At 39.9% G+C, this 21,480-nt stretch overlaps 1 protein-coding gene across 1 annotated transcript in view; it reads left to right on the top strand.

Moving 5' to 3' along the window:
• The window catches only part of RASGRP1 (RAS guanyl releasing protein 1), a 96,740-nt gene that overhangs the window by 42,875 nt on the left and 32,385 nt on the right, over positions 1–21,480 (top strand). The window contains exons 3-7 of the mRNA XM_019496498.2: positions 4,963–5,068; positions 8,451–8,513; positions 11,190–11,321; positions 12,347–12,500; positions 19,948–20,121. Of these exons, the coding sequence (XP_019352043.1) occupies positions 4,963–5,068; positions 8,451–8,513; positions 11,190–11,321; positions 12,347–12,500; positions 19,948–20,121 (629 nt within the window). The remainder of the gene's footprint in view (positions 1–4,962; positions 5,069–8,450; positions 8,514–11,189; positions 11,322–12,346; positions 12,501–19,947; positions 20,122–21,480) is intronic.

Raw genomic sequence — 21,480 nt, forward strand, 5'->3', positions numbered from 1 at the left:
TTAAAAATATGCACCATGTTTCTAGTATGAATTTTTTCTGGCTTCAGCTTCCAGATTTGATTTATGTTTTTACTTTTCCTAATTAGAACTCTCAAATGTTTGTTCTTCATGTAGGGTACTTAGGGAATGTGATAATCATTTACCTTGTCTTTGATAAACTAAACAAGTGTAGCTTTTTGAGTTATGTTTCCAAACATGGAAATCCACTTCTCTCAGCTCTTATTTGAACTTTTCCAGTTGATCAGTATTCTTCAATTGTTAACAGCAATCAGAACTGAACAGGATTTTCCAGTAGCAGTCAGCTACAGCCATCATGTAACTTCCCCACTTCTACTTAAAATTCCCAGTTGTACATGCAAGATCATATTAGCCCTTCTGGCCAAAGTGTCATACTAGGAAGTCAGTCATATGAGTCGTCATTATCTCCCAAACCATTTCTTAGTCACTGTCCTGTAAGTATGGCATGGATTCTTTGTCTTTGATATAGGACTTTACCTTTGACTATATTAAAATACCAGTTTATGAGGTAGTGCACAGCCCCTACATACCACTGTCTTCTCTTTCTCATTATTAACTATTACCTCAGCCTTTGTCTCTTCTGCCACCTATATCAATAATGATTTTATGGTTTATTTGAGGTTGCTGTTAAAAAGTGTTAAATTGCATACGGCCAAAAGATTCCAGTAGAAAGCCTGCTGTTTATTGAGTATCCCCATCTTGGAATCTCATTTTCGGATCTAACAGTTAATCAGTTTTCAATCCAATACCATCACCTTTATTGACCAAACTTGAACTCTCATAAAAATACTGAGTTAGTCTGGCAGTCTATTTTCCATAAATCCATGTTGATTAGCATTGATTACATGACCTTCCTCTAATTTTTAAATTCAAATTCTGTATCAGTCATTCCACTATTTTTCCATTCTCTATTTAAAGGTGAGAGGCCTAGAACAGTCTGGATTGTCTAGTTTTTTGTATTTAAAGGTGAGAGGCCTATAACAATCTGGATTGTCTAGTTTTTTGTATTTAAAGGTGAGAGGCCTAGAACAATCTGGATTGTCTAGTTTTCTGTATTTAAAGGTAAAAGACCTATAACAATCTGGATTGTCTAGTTTTCTCCTTTAAAGATTAGAAGAACATGAATGTTGTGCCAATTCTCTGGCATTTCCTTGAGATTCAAAGACTTATTGAAAATAAACATTAATAATCCAGAGAATTAACAATACAATTCAGTTTAATGGTCTGGGATATAAGTTGTTCAGACTTGCTGATTTGGAAATGTAGTAATTGCCCTTTAATGTCCCTCAGTTACTGTTTGAATTGAAAGTATTTCCTTTTATGTGATAAGACTATCTGTCTCCTTTCACATTTTCCCAAATACAGAACATAAATATTTGTTAATCACTTTAGCATTATTAATAATTCTGTTGACAGTGACTCCTTCCCCCCTCCCCAATACTTGTGCACAATAAGAGGAGGGTTTTTACTCTTCTCGTCACTGAAGAATTCTTAACTAGCTGATTAAGTTTTTTTTTGCCCACATTATGCTGCCACAGAAGAGGCCAGGGATCTGGGATAAGAATTTTTGTTTATGAAGATGCTATTGTTGAAGATATGTCCTGTAATAAAAGCAAGCTTTTAAAACTGAAATTCTCCTGTGAAAGTTATACAACCCCCAGGGTACAATTCTAGGCTTCTCTTGCACAATCACAGGCACCAGTATTATGGTACCCTTTGCCCTTTCCCCTTCTAGCTCATCATATACCCCTTCCAGGCATTTAGAACTCTGATTTTAACTCATGTATATCAAGATTTCATTGGTCCTGTGGGTCCACAAAAAGACTTAGGTTGAGATTTATAAGGGTATTACTAAAGCAAACTTTAACATGTCTAGCTTCAAGAGCAGAATTCACAAACCCAATTTAAGAAGTTCCTTATTAAGTTCCTTATTAAGTGAACTGGAAGACATAGGAATCTGAAACTGGGATTCATAACATCTGCTGTGCTGGGAAGGGGCAGGAGGTGATGCCTAAGGTAGCCAATAGAGTGTGTCCGGAACGGAACTGTTCTTTTTGGACTTCTGTACCTATGTACAACCCCAAATTGGGTATCTGTCCAAAACTGGGATTCATGGCCCAAAATCACTTCCTGGACTTAGGTACCCAAGTGATTCCTTTGGCTAAAGACCCAAGAGTTCCTTCTCCCTTGAGGGGAGTACCTTCAGAGCCATGCTCTTTATTGCTTGCTTTCTTTGGTCCTATGAATCTCACATTCCTTTCTACCCAGCAGCCCAGCTTTAGTTGAAGAGGTGGAAACCACATCCCTGACTTATTTACAACCTTCTGGATAAGGTATTATCTTGGGAAATAGATGTGGGTTTGAACAAGGGATTCCTCAGGCTAAGGAGGGCATTGAACCCAAGTCTTCCTCATTTCCTGAGGAAGTGGTCTAAGCACTAGACTGTTTTGTAATACCTATTACTTATGGCCATGTTACCTATACCCAAATCAAAGCTTAAGAAAGGAACTACCACAAACAATTTCAACAGTTAAATTTTCAAAATGGAATAGGAGCTAAAATCTGGAACAGGTAACTAGAGTTGTCAATCACAGTGAGTGGCACAAATCAATACAAGAGAAAGTGGAACCTGTTAAAAAAATTCACAAAGATAAAGGCACCCTGAATTTACTTTGAAGGGTTAGAAAAAAGTTACATGGTGTTTTATGAGTTTTTAAAGATTCAGAGTGCTGTGAAATAAAGATGAAACTCCAGCTTCTTTTAACCGATAGATAAGGATCTACCTAAATTGTGGTGAGCAAAAAAGAGCAGATTATTTTAGCCTTCTTGCGATGAGCCTGCTCTTTGTTGCTGATTGGCTGAGGGGGCCCTGTGGCCCTTGCCTCTTGCCTGAGAGGGCTGTCAGTGGCCACGTCCCTCACTGCTGATTGGCAGGGAGGGGCAGGGCCATACAATGGGTAGCCCTCTCAGCCGATCAGTGATGAGGGGTGGGGGATGTGGCCACCATTGAAGATGCTCCCTTTTGGGCCAGTGGCTCCCCATTCCCCCAGTAGGCCACAAGTCAAGACCACAGCAGCCATGAGGACTGCTGGCTCTCATTGGAGAGCCAGCATTTTATTTTTTAGTAAGTTTTTAATTTTTATTTTTGATTTTGCAGGTTTCACGGACAATGCCTGATTTCATGATTTCTGTGAAATCCACAAAATCATGAATTGCGTAGGTCCCTACAGATAGACTTCTCATATCTAGTCAAGGGAGACCCACAGAAGAGAAATCTTTAGAGTGAGTGAGTTGTGATACAAGGCTGAAGATGGATCTGTTCAGTTAAAAGTGATGCATCTTCTCTTTGTACAGTGTGAAAAAATGAAAATGAGACTGACTTGGCATCACTAGTCAAAACATTAGCTAGGCATCTTATCCTAAATTTTCTTTAAAATCCAGAAAAAGATCTTGGATCAGAGGTGCACCCTTTAGAGCTGGCACCTTCCTCCTGCATAATGGTACAAAACTTTTGCTTGACAGCTGCCTCTACATTTAATCATTTTAAAGGTAAATTAAACTTGACATCTCCATATTCATAATCTGAAAATGTTTTACCTCTAACAATGTGCACCTATACACATGCTGGACATCTGCTCCAATGTGTGCTAATGCTCCAATGTGTGCTAATTAGCACACATTGGAGGAGACTTGATTAATGGAGTTAATTAACGTAATGCAGTCCAGCAGCCTCCATGTTACATCTATTCAGCATCCCCGCACTTCATAAACTCATTCAATGAGCTTTAGTTCAAGTGCCCCTGCTACCATTTTGAAGCATCGGATGGTGAATATATGTGATCCTGCAGGTACTTTAATTAGAGTGGTTCCTTGGAGCCCCCAACCCAGAGCATGTGTATAGATACCCAATATGTGTAGTTTCATATGCATCAAGCCTAGTGTTTTGCCTACTGTTTCCGTTTTGCCTTCTCGTTATGTATTGCTTCAAGGATGTTTTATGCCATGCCAGTTTTCAGCTGCTCTTAACTAGTAACATAAATCCAGCTTCTTAGAAGAGAATATTTTTAAAAGCACTCAAAATGGTTATATTTTATTATCATGTTGCAAGGGAATCCAATTTCTATTTAAACTAGCCAGTGTCTCTTTTCAGATACTATATAAAAATACAATCTTTGAGTGTTTATAAAATACTGATTATACCCGCAGCAAATTTACTGTAATGTTAATTTAAACATGTCTGAAATGCCTGATACCTTGGATTTTTTCCAAGTATGGAAGCGAGAAAATGTTAAAGTTGTATCTAAATCTAGTACAACTGAACTCAGCAAAAGATAACTCGTGTTAGGTCTCTTGGGGCAAAATTTTTTTAAGCAAGGAGGTTGCATTTTTGTTTTCAAGTTTTCCTGATACTGTATATGTATACATGAACCTGGAAAGCCCAGCGTGGGTGTACTTTGAAGAGTTGTGAATCAAATCAACTCTGCAAAAAACTGCATGTATACTTTAAAATATCTGCAGACTGACAATCATCCAGTCTTGTTACAGCCTAATTATTTTGGTTCAGTAACCTAACTCCACTGTCCCTAAGTTTTCTAATCTGTTTAAGAGGTTATATTCATGTTCTTGAAGTGAAAGATTGGTAGATCTTTGCTAGATTGGAGCCACTGTATACATCTCTGAATGGTATTTTGAAGGTGAACTAATGTTTATATTTATATAGTACTGATATTTTTATCAAAAGATTTGGAAGTCCATTACAAATTGTTTATTACGTATTTCTCTTTGCTAAATAATGATCTCACTGCTGCAGTAGAGTATGTAATAGATCTCTAGTATGCCACAGATAAGCAGGCCTGATCAGAAGTGAAAAACTGGAATAATCCAGCATCATGTATGGCAAGTTGTATTTATTTCTCAATAAGACTTCTTCACTGCACTTTTCAGATGCAGAAGGAAAAGTATGTCAAAACAGCCAGCTGCTACAAGTAATGCTGACTATGCACCGATTTATCATCCCTTCCACAGACATGCTTCAAAAACTAATTGATCTATATCCTTTCTAATGCTTGCTGTGATTAAAGTAAGGTAAGACAGTTATGTTAATGACAAAGTTGTAAGTAAAGTATATGCAAGCTATTGGCTCCACATAAACAGGTGTATTCATTTCTGTATTTCACAGTGCCTTAGGCTATAAACAAGTGAAATGGTCCTGATTGTTCAGAGTCAAAATCCAGGAAAAGAAGAGGCACAGCTCTTCCAAGCTGCACTACTGCTTCTCTGCCAGGGAGAGCATGGAGCTTGACAGGCTTGTCCCAGTAATGACTGGCAATTAACTTGAATGAGCCATGACTAAATTTATAGAAATTTATACTGTCCCAGGAAAAAGTGTTAACACATTTTACCTCACATACTTCACAGCTGCTTAAACTAGCAAAATGGACTGGTATATCTGTAGGATCCCAGGACAAAAGTCTTTCTTTTGGGAGAAGTAATTTGTTTACACCCTTAGTTTTAGATTGCCTTCTCTGTGCAGACAAAAGTTCAGAGAATAAAGTGGTAAATTTAAAAGAACTCCCTAGTGTGAAGAGATGCAACAAGTTCTGAAAATATATTTTTCACAAAAATTACAGCACATTTTAAAAAATCATGACGTTTTCCTTATTTTGTTGTAGATTTTTAGTCAGCTTCTTTGTATTCATAAGAATGAGAGTTTGGCTCCTCAAGCTTATAATAAAAAGTCTAAAATGATGAATACTGACAGTATTGCTCTCTTATTTAGAGATTCTAACTATGAAAGAGAATGCTTAGCTCCTTTGGCTTTGGGAGAGATTTGCTTATAATTAATTGCGCACAGGTGATGCGTGACCTACTGTTGGCTCAGGCATTTACTTAGTGCACCTTGTTTTAATTAATCCTTTCCTTTCCATTTTCCCCTCCTCACATAACTTCAATTTGTATTGACTTCTGATTAATGTAGTGGTTCTCAACCTTTTTAAACCTAAGGCACCTCTCACCTCTAGTTCTTAGTTTTCACCCATTTTTTGAATAAAGAAAAATAATAGTGCAATACTTATGTTGCAAATAATTTAGAAGTCCAAAACAGATCAGAATATTTATAAGACTACGGATTCCTATTTGAAATTTGGGCTTATCTTGTGAAACATATTTGCAAACCTTATAGTGGTAATATTTCGTGGTAACCCATGGCACGCTTAAAACAATCTCCAGGCACTCCAGGGTGCTACCACACCCTGATTGAGAATTACTGGATTAGCATCTTTGTGCTAAAAAAACTGCCATTACATTAGTATTTAGACTAACCTACTATTGTTTTATACATGTAGAATGTGGAGTGTCTAGAATATCAAGCAGTTGCTTAATGGTTTTTGGAATAAGTGGCATTTAATTTAAGGTCCTGCATTTCCCCTAGAACTGTAAAATATGGGGTTCAATTCTGACTTTATTTACATTGCTGCCAGTCTAACTATGAACCAAACACATAACTGATTTATGGGTGCAATTTTATTCCAAAGCCTAGAAAACAATTCTGGTTTAAAATAACATGAATCATAATTTTAAGGAGATTAATAGCCATGCCAGTGAAGAAAGATCAGCATGTACTAAGAAGGGATTACACCATCATCTATAAAGGATCAGAACACAGATGTAAGGTTTAAGGATACTCCTCCTCCACAACTTTCTCCCTACAGAAATAGACACAAGGGCTAGGGACAGAAATTACACATAAACCAGTATAAGTGATTGGAAACAGGTTCAAATCATGTAACACAACAGAAGTTCAGTGCACATAAGCCACTTTCAAAATGGCCAAAACTGGTTTAAGACAAAGCTGGATGGATGTAGTATCACACTTAACTGATGTATGTTATATTGGTTTATTGAACTTCTGTCCCAGATATCCACCAGATTCAAGTTAACTCACAGCATCCCTGCAAACCTTGCTTCACAGGGTGGGTGGGCTAGCCATGGCCCAAGCTGTCTTTTCCAGCCAAGCAGGGAGGCATGCTCTAGCACCTCCCAGCTTCTGGCCTAGCCCACTGCAGGCATATGGCTGCATTTCTGGAATCAAAAGTGAATGTCTGTTTGCTTGCTTATTGGTTCAGTCTACACAGTTTAGACTAATGTGTGAAGACTCAATTGATTCAGCCTCAGGCTTTTTGACTGTCTGCACTTTGCCAAGGAGATTTGTTGAGATGTAGCATGGATCTGGTCTCTTCTGGAGACCTCAGTAGATATGGGCTGAGTCTGTGGGGGAGGCAAGGCGGGGGGGAGGGGGAGGAGAGGGAGAAGGGGTATATGATTGTGTGTGTGGGGGGGGGGGCGGGGCAGTGATATGACCATGCATCACCTCTGCCCCTCACTCCTAAGCCACAGCCCTTCCCAGCCCTGCTGCTGCCTCTAACTCCTGACTGACTGTACCCTGCCCTACCAGTGCCTCTCACTCCTAACCTGCAGTCCCCTGCCCCCCCCCAGCCTGGCCCATGACTCTCTCAACCCACAGCCTTTGTCCCCACCAGCCCTGCTGGTGCCCCTCACTCCTGACCTGCAGTCCTGTGCCTGCCCCCCCCCCCCCGTGTGCCTCATTCCCGACCCACAGCCCTCTGCCCCCCACAGCCCTGCTGCACATGAAGCTTGTGTGTGCATGCACACGTACACTCTCTCCATCTCTGTTTCTCTGTCTCTCTTACCTGCTGGGGCATGTACCCAGAGCATGTGATCCCCCAACAGCGAATCATGTTGCCCTGCTACTCCCAGACCCAAGCAGCCAAGCTGGAAGTGCCAGGAAAAAGCAGAGGCAGAGCAAAAATCTGGACATTTGGTTGCATTTTAAAAATTCACCTGGACAAGGGGCCAAAAAAGAGGACATGCTTGGGAAAACCTGGATGTATGGTAACCCTAATTGCATATAATTTTTATTTGATCCTGTAAAGTCCGTAAGTTGTCTTAATTAGAATAAGTACACAATACCACACAAAATACAGCATACCTGCAGAAAAAAGTCCATAATACATATTTTTCTGAACTGATCTTCCATGTCTATAAAATTATTTAGCATATACACATAAAAATCAAGTGTTCTCTCTACAATACACATATGTTTCTTACCTTGATAAGATCTCTCCCCAGCAGTGAATTTTACTGTAGGCATTTATACAACTATTCTTTTCACTACTCAAATTTTATCAAATGCATTGGTATTTGTAAAAATCCTATTTCTAATTGTCCTGCACTAATGATTTCAGAAGGTTATAGTTATGTATCAGAACCATAATCCAACCTCAGCTGAAGTCAGTAGAAGGTTTTTCCAATTACTTCTATCAGTGGATATTGGATTAGGCTCCAAGAAACAGCAAGCACATCAAGTTTTAGATCACAGGTAAACTGCCTTGTTTTCCTTAACAGTTCTCCACCTATCTGGATGCTTTAGAAAAGAAATCTTCTGTGTTTTCTGTAAAGATATGCTATTTTGTAAGGTAAGGACTTTTCATATAAAGGATTTTGCCAATGACATGCTAGCAACAGTTATACAAGGTGTTCATGAGCTGCCACAAATAGGACTGAGTGGCTTTCTATTTCTTAAGCTACCATTCATTAAAGAGGAATGATTGTATTCTTTAGACTTCCTTAAATGTTTAAACTTTAACAGATTTATGTGTAATGGACTGGTGAAATTCCATTTAAGTTGATGGATGAATTCAGCTAATTTTTTATTAAGGCATAATTACAAGCCAAGTCCTTAAAGTATCTTAAAGCATCTTTTGTCGAGATCAGAAGAAGCTGAAGATGCTAAGTACCTAGTAGCCTTGTTCCCAGTGTTACTGTGCAATTTTCTCTTTCTGTGTTCAGTAAAGTTGAATGTTGGCAGTACACCAGCATGAAGAATCCCCCATTGCATTCACTAGGAATTCTATTTAGATTAACGCAGTTGACCCAAGGCATTTCTTCTCTTTGCCCATTCATTACATGTTTGATGATTTTGCTTAGGGATATTTTTAATAAAGAGTCAACATTTGCCAAAAACAATTGCACACAAATAATTATTTTTAAAAAATAATATGCGATTTAATGTGATTTAACAAGGAGAAATGCAAAGTGCTGCACCTAGGGAGGAAAAATGTCCAGCACACCTACTGCCTAGGAAATGACCTGCTCGGCAGCATGGAAGTGGAAAGGGATCTCGGAGTCTTAGTGGACTCCAAGATGAACATGAGTCGTCAGTGTGACAAGTCATCAGCAAAGCTAACTGCATTTTATCATGCATCAGGAGATTCATGACAAACAGAACCAAGGAGGTGATACTTCCCCTCTATCGGGCGCTGGTCAGATTGCAGTTTTGGGTGCCACACTTCAAGAGGGATGTGGATAACCTGGAGAGGGTCCAGAGAAGGGCCACTCGTATGGTTAAGGGCTTGCAGGCCAGGCCCTACGAGGAGAGACTAGGGCACCTGGACCTCTTCAGCCTCTGCAAGAGAAGGTTGAGAGGCGACCTTGTGGCTGCCTATAGTTCCCTAAGTTCATCATGGGGGCGCAGAAGGGAATTGGTAAGGCTCTACTCACCAAGGAGCCCCTGGGGTTACAAGAAATAATGGCCACAAGCTAGCAGAGAGCAGATTTAGACTGGACATTAGGAAGAACTTCTTCACAGTTAGAGTGGCCAAAATCTGGAATGGTCTCCCAAGGGAGGTGGTGCTCTCCCCTACCCTGGGGGGTCTTCAAGAGGAGGTTAGATAGGCATCTGGCTGGGGTCATCTGAACCCAGCAAACTTTCCTGCCTATGCAGGGGGTCAGACTCGATGATCTATTGAGGTTCCTTCTGACCCTAGCATCTATGAATCTATTAATATATTTTTAAAAAAGGGAATGACTGGCAAATGTTGGCTTAGCTATGACAATTATATTACCGCAAAAATGGCATATTGCTTCAGTCACATCTTATCTTCCCACATGCAACACGTGTCTTTGCTCAAGCAGAGATGTGCATGTGAATTGTCATGAATGAGTGCACATGTGTTTTTGCATGTGCACACTGAAGGCTTCTGGAAATTTACCGTATAATGTTATGTGTAATACTGAAATATTTTCAACTAGCAATCTGACAATCTAATGTAAAAAGCCATATTTCTCAGGAACTATCTATCATATTCTATAACTATCCATGTGTAACTATATCATCTATACAAATCTTGCTTGTTTACGGGTAGCAGTTTTTCAGCAGATTTTTCTAAAGCAAAAACTTGCATTGGCACAGGGCATTTTCTTCACTGTCAGACTAATTTCAAGAAGCTCTACAAGAGTATGTCTTAAAATTTTGCAGTATATTAAACAGAATATAAAGAAAATGTAATAGCTTAGATCAGGTGTTGGCAACCTGTAGCCAGTCTGGCCCATAACGATTAATTCCAGCCTGCAATTTGGTCTTTTACCAGCAGTGTGCTGAACCCTGTTGCATATTAGCTGTGGGATCAAGCCTGGGTTTTTCATTCCACATTTTACTAGCAACTGGCTAATCCTTTTGGCAGTCCTTGTTCCTGCTCCAGCTCCATGGAGGGAGCTGCTCCCACCATACTGTAGTGGTGTTCACTGAATTAGCTACTCTGAAAGATGCAGGGAGAGACAATTTAGAGGACCTTGGGGGTGCAGGGTTGGGGGACAGGGAGCAAGTGACCAGCCCCTCAGCACAGAGCAGGAACTGGGGCACAGCAGGGGGTGAGCAGCCCACAGCACCAGCTGGGTCACAAGGAGTTGCCTATGGTGAGTAAAAGAGGTTGCCAACCCTTGGCCTAGATCTTTAGCTTTTATAAATTAGTGTAGCTGCATTGATTTAAGTGGAACTACTGATTTATACAGCTGAAGATCTAGCCTGATATAAAAAAGATTCTAGCACTGAATCAACTCGCAGCTATTTGATAGCTAGCTAAAGTATATTTTTACAAAAAAGTAAACCAGAGGTGCTCATATTAATCCTGCATTTGATTTATGCATTCTGTTGTCCTGAGCTAGATAGACGAGAGTACTTTGAAGAAGATACTTGGTAACAAGATTTGTAATCTGGAGTGAACAAAATACAAGTAATCAAAGTGTATCTTTGTCTTTCAGTCTTACTGATGTTGCCTCAAAACATTTTTATTATTGTTTTTCATTTACTAAAGGTATTGGATTACAGAGTTCTGGGTCATGTTCAAAATGGATTCTAAACTAACTAAAACTGTGGAGGAGTTGCAGGAACTGGCGAGAGCTAATGGTGAGGTGTTCCACTGTCGTCTACTTGACACAACTCAAATGTGAGTGTTAAAGAGTTTTAATGTTTGGAAAACAAAACAAAAGTTGTATCTCGCTTTCCTAAAACTGACATAATTCTCCACAAGCTAGACCAGAACAAATCCTCAAAATCTGTATTGGCGACATGAAGAAGATCTTAGAGTTTACTGTTTAACCTATACAGAGGGCTGGTACAGGACCACATTATCCTTATAGGCCTTTTTCAGGGCTTAAATTGAATTTAAACCATTGACCTGAATTTAACCCAGTGTTGACCAGGGCAGATTTCACTCTGTGTAAGGAACAACAAAGATTTGTAGGGGATAAAAGATTTTGAAGCATTCCTTGAAATGGCAGTGAACAAGAATAATGTATGTTACTCCAGTTGAATACTAGTAAAAAATGGAAAGTTAGTACCAGCTTGTTTCATTTAATTGACCCTCTAATGTCTAAATCAGTCTTTTTAGGCACAAGGCACCCCTAGATAGATTAATGGCACCTCTGGATAGATTTGCAGCACCCCTCAGAAAAAGACCAGCTCTTAGTTTTCACTCTCTTTTTTCACTACAGAAAAATAGAGCAGTTTTTCTATTTCAAAGAATTCAGAAAGACCACAGCTATGAGTTTCTATTTGAAATCTTCAAGTTTATCTTGTGAATCATGTTAGCAAACCTAACAGTGCTAAAGTTGTGTTGCACCTGTTGCACCCTTGAAAGGATCTTAAGGCACCTCAGGGTGCCATGGAACCCTGGTTGAGAATCACTGATCTAAATTGTGAGTGCATTTTAAGTAAAAGACTTATCTTGTCAAGAATAGATCCTCGGGTGCCTTTAAAAAATAGGGTGAATGTGATCTGTCCCTTATGCAGTTCTCTTCCAAAAAAAGAAGTTTTCCCATCTTTATGTGTATCAGCAACAGCACCAAGTCTGCTTTAAGTGTAAGTTGCAGTAAGTCATACAAATGAGGTAACTAGTTTCAGGGAAAAATTAAAATTGGTTTTGTTAAAGCAACCTGCATTTTACTATTTTATTACTTCTTTTTTTTAAAGAAATTCTCGGGATTGGTCCCGGAAGCTGACACAGCGGGTAAAGCCCAACACCAGCAAGAAACGGAAAGTCTCTCTTCTTTTTGATCATCTAGAGCCAGAAGAATTGTCAGACCACCTCACCTACCTTGAATTTAAGTCTTTCCGAAGAATATCAGTAAGTTATGAGCTCTTGATTGGTAGGGTATAGGGGCATTTATGTTCTGTTGTAGCAATGTCTAGAAGCATGGGCCCTGAGCAGCAGCTGTGGGTCAAAAAGAGCATTAGTCAAGAGGTTGCCAGGTGGAAAGAAGGGATCAAAATACTGACCTGAATTCTGGAGGGATGGTCAAATAAATGGGGAGGGGGAAGATAATTTTGACCTTCTTAACAGTTAGCCAGCAAATGGGAAAGTGTGGGAAATGGAGAGAATAAGGAATAAGTAATCTCCTGTCATGCAAAATAGTATTTATGCAGACACAAAATATTTGGGGTGATGGAAGAACAGAGCAGTGGAAGAGCTAGACCATTTTTTCTCAGTGATCTTAGCTGTCACCACAGAGAACCGTGCCACACTTCTGCACCATAGAAAAAGGGCTTCTGGATGACTTTACAACCCATTAAATGTTGACCTGTCATTTGTTTTGAACAGGCTCATTGGTACTATAGTTGCCCACTTTCTATTTTCAGCAAGGAAGTGTTGGGAATACAGCAACACTTCAAAACATTAAGTTCTGGTATGGTTCATATGTGAGATACTAGAGTGCATGGCAGGACTAGAAATACAAAATGATAGCACAGAAGTAGGGTGCTGAGTTCAATCTACTCCATGATCCCCAGAAAGTTATACTGTATTGCTTTGAAAGATGATATGATGAGGTACATATCCAGAAGAACTAACAGACTCTTTTGAATGGTTGCACTAGTTTAAATTTTGCAGTTAATGGGGATTATGAAGATTGTAGCAGATTTCACATAGTTTAAGGGCTTGGTACGTGACTCCTCTCATGTATAATAGAATCAGAGATGTGGGGTGGAAGAGCCTTCCATAGGTCATCTAGTCCAATCCTCTACCCAAAGCAGGATCATCCCTATCCAAACCATTCCATACAAATCAGAAACCTTGCAGCAAAACTATACAGTCAACCCTGACACAACAAGACACAGAAACCTAACCTGCCACATGTAAAGCAGGGCGACCACAGCAGCCACTGTACTGCTGTTGTAAAGGTTGTTAATATGTGCTCAAGAAATCCCAGGAACAGGGTCATGCCTCCTGCTACCGAGGAAGCAAAAATCCTCATAGTCCTTACCAATCTGACCTTGGGGTAAAATTCCTTCCTGACCCCAAATATGATAACTGGTCTGACCCTAACTGGAAGGGCAAGAACCCCTAGGCTGGAACCTCTGGCTTTAAGTCCCAGTAGAAATACACATAGAATCATAGAAAATTAGGGTTGGAAGGGACCTCAGGAGGCTATCTAGTCCAAGCCCTTGCTCAAGGCATGGCCATCCCCAACTATACCATCCTAGCCAAGGCTTTATCTACCCAAGTTTTAAAAACCTCTAAGGATGGAAATTCCACAACCTATCTGGGTAACCTGTTTCAGTGCTTTGCTACCCTCCTAGTGAGACTGTTTTTCCTAATATCTAACCTAAACTTCCCTTGCTGCAACTTGAGAGCATTGCTCCTTGTTCTGCCATCTGTCACCACTGAGAACAGTTTAGCCCCATCCTCTTTTGAACCACCCTTCAGGTAGTTGAAGGCTTCTATTAAATCCCCTTTTAGTCTTCTCTTCTCCAGACTAAATTAGCCCAGCTCCCTCAGCCTCTCCTCATAACTCATTTGCCCCAGCCCCCTAACAATTTTGGTTGCCTGCTGCTGGACTCTCTCCAATTTGTCCACATCCTTTCTGCAATGGGGTCCTAAAACTGGACACAGTACTCCAGAAGTAGCTTCACCAATGCTGAATAGAGGGGGATAATCACTTTGCTTAATCTGCTGGCAGCAGTCCTACTGATACAGCCCAGTATGCTGTTAGCCTTTTTCACAACAAGGGCATAGTGTTGGCTCATATTCAGCTTATTGTCCAATGTAACTCATGTCCTTTTCTGCAAAGCTGCTGCTTAGCCAGTCAGTTCCTAGTCTATACCACTGCATGGGATTGTTCCATCCTAAGTGCAGGACTTTGCACTTCTCCTTATTGAACTTCATGAGATTTCTTTTGGTCCTCCAATTTGTTTAGGTCTCTCTGCATCCTAGCCCTACCCTCCAGCATATCCACTACTCCACCTAGGTTGGGGTCATCCATAAACTTGCTGAGGGTGCAATCCATCCCATTTTCCACATCGACACATCCCAGTGAAATTTCCCAGCCTTCTCTGCAGCCAATACCTGTGGAACTGAAGTCATGAATTTATGTACATGCTACTACCTTCAGGCAATGATAACACTTAACATTTATTTAATAGTTAATGTTCTCCAGAGTTCTGTGCAAACTTAATTAATGATTAATGGGCATAACAAGTATTATGCACAGTCAGTCTTGCTTTCTTCATTATATACAGGTAATTACTTAGCAGTGGGATGCTGACTTCTCTATATTTTACTAGTGATAAACTAGGACCAAAATTTAGTTTACTGGAATCTTGGACAGGGTTGGAGATTATTATCCATGAAATAGAACATCTGTTTAACTCCTTACAGAACATGCTTTTGAAACATGAAGCCTACATTTTTCTAACAGTGACTAAATTAAGAGATTATGCAAATGAAATGATGTAATATTAGCATGAGAGTAACCACATATAAGGTCAATCACTTTAAGGTCAGAGGAGACCATCAGATCATCTGTACTCCCATCTGTGACACAGGCCAGTTATTTACACTTAGTAATCTTCTAGAAAGGCATATTTCAGTTAAGACTAGGCAATATAACTTCTTGTCTTAAATGAAAATATGGCAAGTCTCCCCCTTCCTTGTTTCTCATTTGGATTTCTCTGGCTCCAGATTTCAGCCATTCCATCCAATTATACTGATGCCCAAGTTAATTATCTGATCATGCCCAGTACATATTTGCACATTGACTTGAACAAACATTGCAAGAGGCACTGCCTTTAAAAGGTTTTGAGTTCAGCAGTATTATTAGAATGGCATAGTAACCAGTTTGACTGTGGTGTCCAAAAAAACCTATGTGGGTCCAAAAAAAATCTCAAAATAACTCCTGGGCCCAGGGCTGTTCCTGCATTCTATAATAAAAAAGGTAATTTGGTAAAATACAAAGCCAGTCCTGGGACAAAAGCCAACACAGAGGGCTGCCTCTTCCAGGGTGAGTGCCCCAGCACCTAAGCTAGAGATTCTTAACCAGAGTGCCCAAGGTGCCCTAGGGTGCCTTGAGACCTTTTCTGAGTGCCACACAACATTAGCACTGTTAAATGTGAAGACATGATTCACAAGATAAACCTAAGTTGAAAGCCATAGTGTTAAAAAATATTCTGACCTCTTGGGGGAAAAAAAGTTAAAATTAAAACCAGCATTTTCTGAGGGGTGCTTTGAGTCTAGAAAAAGTTGAAAACCATTGAAATAAGCTGGAGTCATACTCTTTGACCCAGTGAACCTTGAATTCTTATCTGCACAGGGGCACAGCTCCACAAGAGTGGTGCAGAGTGGCTAATAGGTTAGATAACATTTTGTCCCACATTATAGAAAAACATGGTGGGGGGGGGGTGTTATTTTTAGAGAATGTGCTGCTGATAAAAACTGATGGATCTTATTCATTATTATAGTGAAACCCAACATGAGACAATAATTATAATTAGTTATATAATTTGGATAATTTTTCATCATCTAGAGTGGCTGCTCAGGTTCCACATTATTGCCAAATCTGGCTTTGGTTCAAAATTCAAACAATGGATATAAGTACATGTAATAAGTACTGTGTAATCTCATAGACAACTCTGCTCATTAGCGTTAATATTTCTTCTTTAACAAGAGGAAAAATGCAAGGGTGTCTGTTGTCATCTGTACTTTTTGAACCCTTAATAGCTCTTATTAAATTAAAAAATAGGTTAAAAGAAGGTAGAATGTGGGGAATGTGCAGAAGCTTGATGATGTATAACTTTTTCTTCTTGGTCTATCCCTTCCAGCCCACTCTAACAAACTAATGAGAGGAATTCATTGTCCACTCTCATTATAAACTAATTCTTTTTAATAAGAATTATTTTGGAGGCTGTGGACACAAGCCTTCCATCACATGATTTCTATTTTGGATTGCTTTAGGTGATGCAGATACTTGAGTATTAAAGTCGACTTTAAATGTTAAGAAATGGCCATTGACTCAAAATAGGAAGTCATTTTAATGAATATCCTCTTGTGTTGGTGAACAGCCTTGATGACCATTCTTCGTTGGTTGTTGTATTGTAAGGGCACACTGTAACACATTAGACCATTTTCTAGTTAAATTAAATAAGACTCACAAATCACAAGGGGAAAAAAAAGCCTTATAAGCCTGGTTCCAATATAACTTGCATTAGGTTTGCAGTGACTTCATTGGAGTTATTTCTGCTTTATACCACTGTAAGTGAGGTCAGAATTGTGCCTTGATATGGACATTTGAGAGAAGTCTTAAGTTTCTTAAAGAAAAGCTATAGCACCAAGGGCTGAATTGGACCTTTCCTGAGATTTGGATTCAATGAATCCATGAAGCCACAGGAGGTATGGTAAGTATATCCAAGCCCCTAGTACCTATGAGTGCAGACAGAAATGCAGCTCCCCTTTGCAACTGAGAATGCTTTACAGGAAGTGCTCTGAGTTACAAGGATCCCCTGGACCAAACAGAAGTTCACTGTTGGTTTGAGGGGGGAGGGAAATCTAGCTGTTGGCTGCCAGCCTGCAGCCCATTTCCCCTTGCAATGGCCCCTCCTCCCTCCAAGCCTGTTGCTGTTTTCAGAAGTGGAGGGAGGAAAGAGAGTGGAGGGAGCTTGTTTTAGGGGATCCCCAGTCCTCACTGAAGTGTGGGGTGGGTGAATTGGAGCCCCCCACCTTCCCCAGCATACCCACCCACCTTCTGGTGGGGGCTCAAAGCCCCCCAGACCAAACTTCCTCCACCCCCTTTTCCCCCCCTCCCATTCTGGAAACAGCTCAGAGGCTGGCAGGCAGGCAGGCAGACAGCAGTTACGGAAGATGCTGTGTTTCGAAACATCTTCATCTGACCTCTCATGAAATGAGGGTTCAAATTTTCACCCAATTGGCCATTTTTTTAATGGTCTGCAGCCATGCACTTGTATTTGGTCATGGCTATAGACCGCTTTCTGTGGCTAGATCGTGCAAAAATTGCCACTTCTGTCCGTACCCTTTTTTTTTTTTTTTTTTTTAATAGAAGTATCTGCAGCATTTGAGAGAAGGCTCAAATCAAGACTAACTCCTCTGAAAAATTTGTAATGCAGAACTAAAGTCCTTGTCTGTCTCCTGACCCTTGTTTCCTTCCTCATCTGTCTTGGAGACCTGACTGACTTCCAGGACCACTCCTCTTTCTTCCATGTATTCACTTGTGGATGTGGGTCAGACACAAGAGACTTTGGCTCAGCCACCTATTCCAAGATAAAGTAAATTAAGCTTTAGCAGACAGGGCTTCTGCCTCTTGGGAGGTTTGACATAAACATCAATCACACCACTATTTCTGTTTCTCTTTGTTTTCTGTGCCTCCCCATCCCTAGTGACAACAGTTCTTATCTCCCCCTCTCCCTTTCTGTTTCTGAAAACTAGCCTATGGACAGATATAATTTTTAACTAGTTGCAAAGAGGGTGTTGCCACTTGGAAACTCACATTAACTGTTACAATGCAACTGATACATGGATGATCATGCAACTGATGCAATGCAGCAGATACAGAGGATCATGCCATTCAGTTATGGCATGATGGAAACCAAACACAAAGTTATTACGTATCTTTTGTTTTATCACACCATTAATTGAATGTAAGTGTGGCCAGGTTAGATAAATCTCTGTCACTTTAACCTTGAATGAAACATGGAGCATGCCAACATAAAAGTGTTACTGTGAAACAGCTTATACCAGTACCATTTTATATTACCATATTTTCTTGCATGCCACCGCCCCCCACCCCCCTCCCTCAATAGGACAGGTACTTTGTTTTTTGGGAAGACAGAATTAAGGAAAAAAGAGCACCCCCCTCCCCCCCAAAATAAACAAACAAACAACAAACCAATCTTTCCAGGGTTATGGTTGCATAGATCAGGGACAGAGCCTAATCTTTAGTTTACTCACCTTTAATTTACTTGCTCAGGCAAAAGCCAGAGCTTTCACCATTTCATAGCTGAACTGTCAGCAACTCTTGGCTATTGACACAAAAGCTGAAACTGTTGCTGCTGCTGAATCTATGGCTGGGATCTATAATTTTGAAAAAAGCTAAAAACAGTCTGCAGGGCTGTGAAACAGAAGAGAGACCAGAAGTGGCCAGTGAAAGGAAAGCTTGGTCTTTGATCAAGCTTTAAAAAGGAGAGTGGATTGTTAACATCTATTGAGTGAAGAGCAATTAAAAGGAATCAAGTAGATTACAATGAACCAGGAAGTCATTTAATTCCCTCAGGGCTGCCTAAACAGAAATGCTACTGCTGCTATTCCAGGAAGAAAAAAAAATCAACTTTCTCCTTGCTTAAGAAGCAAAACCCAGTTTTGAAAGGCTAATTTTTGGCAAACGGGTGCATGTGCTCCTCTGTGAGTAGATATGGTAATATAATTGGTACATCTCTTAGTGATGATGGACATTTTTTGCTCCCTTTTTATGGATGCCTTTTTTAACTTGGCTCTGTGATTACATAGGGGTATAAATATTAATTGTCTTACTCAAGCTAGGAGAGCTATGACAGTTTACATTTAATATTCTAATATGAAATATTATATTAATATTGTAGATCTTTTAATATGTAGCTAATATGCTACTCCCTAATATTTAATTTAGCTACTTCAGAGAGTATCCTTTGGAAGGGCTACCTATAAGAAAACCCAATGTGTATTCACTATAACTCATTGATGCTAGAATTCCAAAAAAATATTTTTTGCTTATTCCATAAAGACCTCTGGCTTTTGAATAGTGTATTTCTCAAAGATGCTAGCATTTATTAAAAGCTGTAAATTAAAACCACACATACCTTTCCTTTTATGCTTAAAGGCAGACAAGGATGGAAACTGAAACACTAGAACTTTAGAAAATAAACATACTATACATATTCATGAATATGTATTTAACGAGAAATAGTACAGATTGTGGGCTGAGGGAGAAGTTGCTCTTACATAGGAGGTATCTTAATTGGTATACAGTTGGTTGAGACATCATATCTGCCTTCTGCACCAGCTGTTTTAACTAAAACAGATCTTTTTACACATACCTACCACTCGTGAAAGGTTCTTTGAGAAGCTTCAACTGGTTCCCAGATTGCAACCCCTCTCCTTTGTGCTGGGTAGAGCTTTTTATAGGGATGAAATCTCTCTCATACATGTCTGATGCATAGTCTATCCCAGTATTTCACTTTGCACATAAATACCGGCACACAAATACCATGGAATACACAAAGTCTGGATGAGTTAATTTAGTTTGGTATTTTAGTTTTCAGATTATCAGAACTACATTGTGAATAGCTGTGTGAAGGAGAATCCAACAATGGAAAGATCTATTGCTCTTTGCAATGGTATCTCCCAGTGGGTACAACTAATGGTTCTTAGTAGGCCAACACCTCAACTTCGGGCTGAAGTGTTCATCAAGTTCATTCATGTTGCACAGGTCAGTTTAATTTTGACACTTTTTGCATTTGTCATTATTCCTCTCTCTTTCTTGATTCCATAGTAAATGCTCAAGTATCACTTTTTCTCTTTCCTCAGTTGCACTAGAGCTCTCTCATGATACTCATATTACATTCTCTTCTTGCCAGAGTTTCCTAGAGCTGTCACTAATTTAGGGGCTCTGTTTACCTGCCAACTCTTCCTTTTCCAGAAAATGAACAGCAGCAATATGTTTGGTCATTGATAGTGGCCAGATGCCTTGCAAAATTACCTTATTTGACAGCCTGGAGTTGTCCTACTATCAGTTTTGAACTAAACTCAGGCCCCTACGGGATATTCAGTTAAAGGCACAATGGGATCTGAACTGCAATCTCAACACTTTACTCTTTCTGCCATGCCACATGTGCATGGCAGAAAGTGCGATTGTGGGATCAGGGATAAGATCCCAATAGCTTCATATTGCCAGTGCGAGAGAGAGAGGGATCAGGCTCCCCCTTCCCCAGTAAGCTGGGTGCTTGGTGGAGCTCAGGGCTCAGGTGTGATCCCACAGCTGGGAGCCTGGAATCAGCTGATTGGGGCTTCCCACCACTGGAACACATGGAGCCCTTGGGGCTGGCCACATGATCAGTTTATGGCATGATGGGAACCAGACACAAGGTTATTACATATTTTTTGTTTTATCACACCATCAATTGAATGACAGTGTGGCCAGGTTACTACTTAAGATGCGATTTACTGGTTAATCACTTTTTAAGTGTAATGTCTGCAGGGGCCTCACTGTCTGCACTCCCAACTTAGATGGTGTACAGCATTTCTTATTTAGAGAAAAACTGTGGGTGGGAAAGAGGGACCAGATCCTTTTCTATTTGTTAAGCATCCAAATAGACTTAAGCACTTTTGTGTGATTCTATTTCATGGTATTCAAGTCACTGAAAATTCATTAATACATATACTTTTGTAACAGTATAATTTTATCCATAAGATTGAGTCACAAAAAAGCAGCAAGGAGTAGGAGGACCCACATTTTGTTATACCAGTTTTTCAGGATGGAATAGGATTGCATTTAGGTACCTCACAAGTGGAATAGAATATGACCCAAGATGGCTACGATCTTCTGATGGGCAGAAGTGAACAACATTGTTAGAGTTTTCATTTTTGCTTTGAGGAGAGTCCTTTTTCTTTATTTGTATTTGTAGAATATAATACCAGTACCTACCACACAACAGAATTACCTACTTACAACCCCCACCAATGAGAGCAATAGTTTGGTATCAAAATGAATAAGCATGAAATGGATACAACGTGCTAACAAAAAATGAAGTGCTAGTAATAGAGTTTGTGGGATCCCCCTAACACTAAG

Source organism: Alligator mississippiensis, chromosome 2 (assembly GCF_030867095.1).
Source record: "Alligator mississippiensis isolate rAllMis1 chromosome 2, rAllMis1, whole genome shotgun sequence".
Classification (NCBI taxonomy): domain Eukaryota; kingdom Metazoa; phylum Chordata; order Crocodylia; family Alligatoridae; genus Alligator; species Alligator mississippiensis.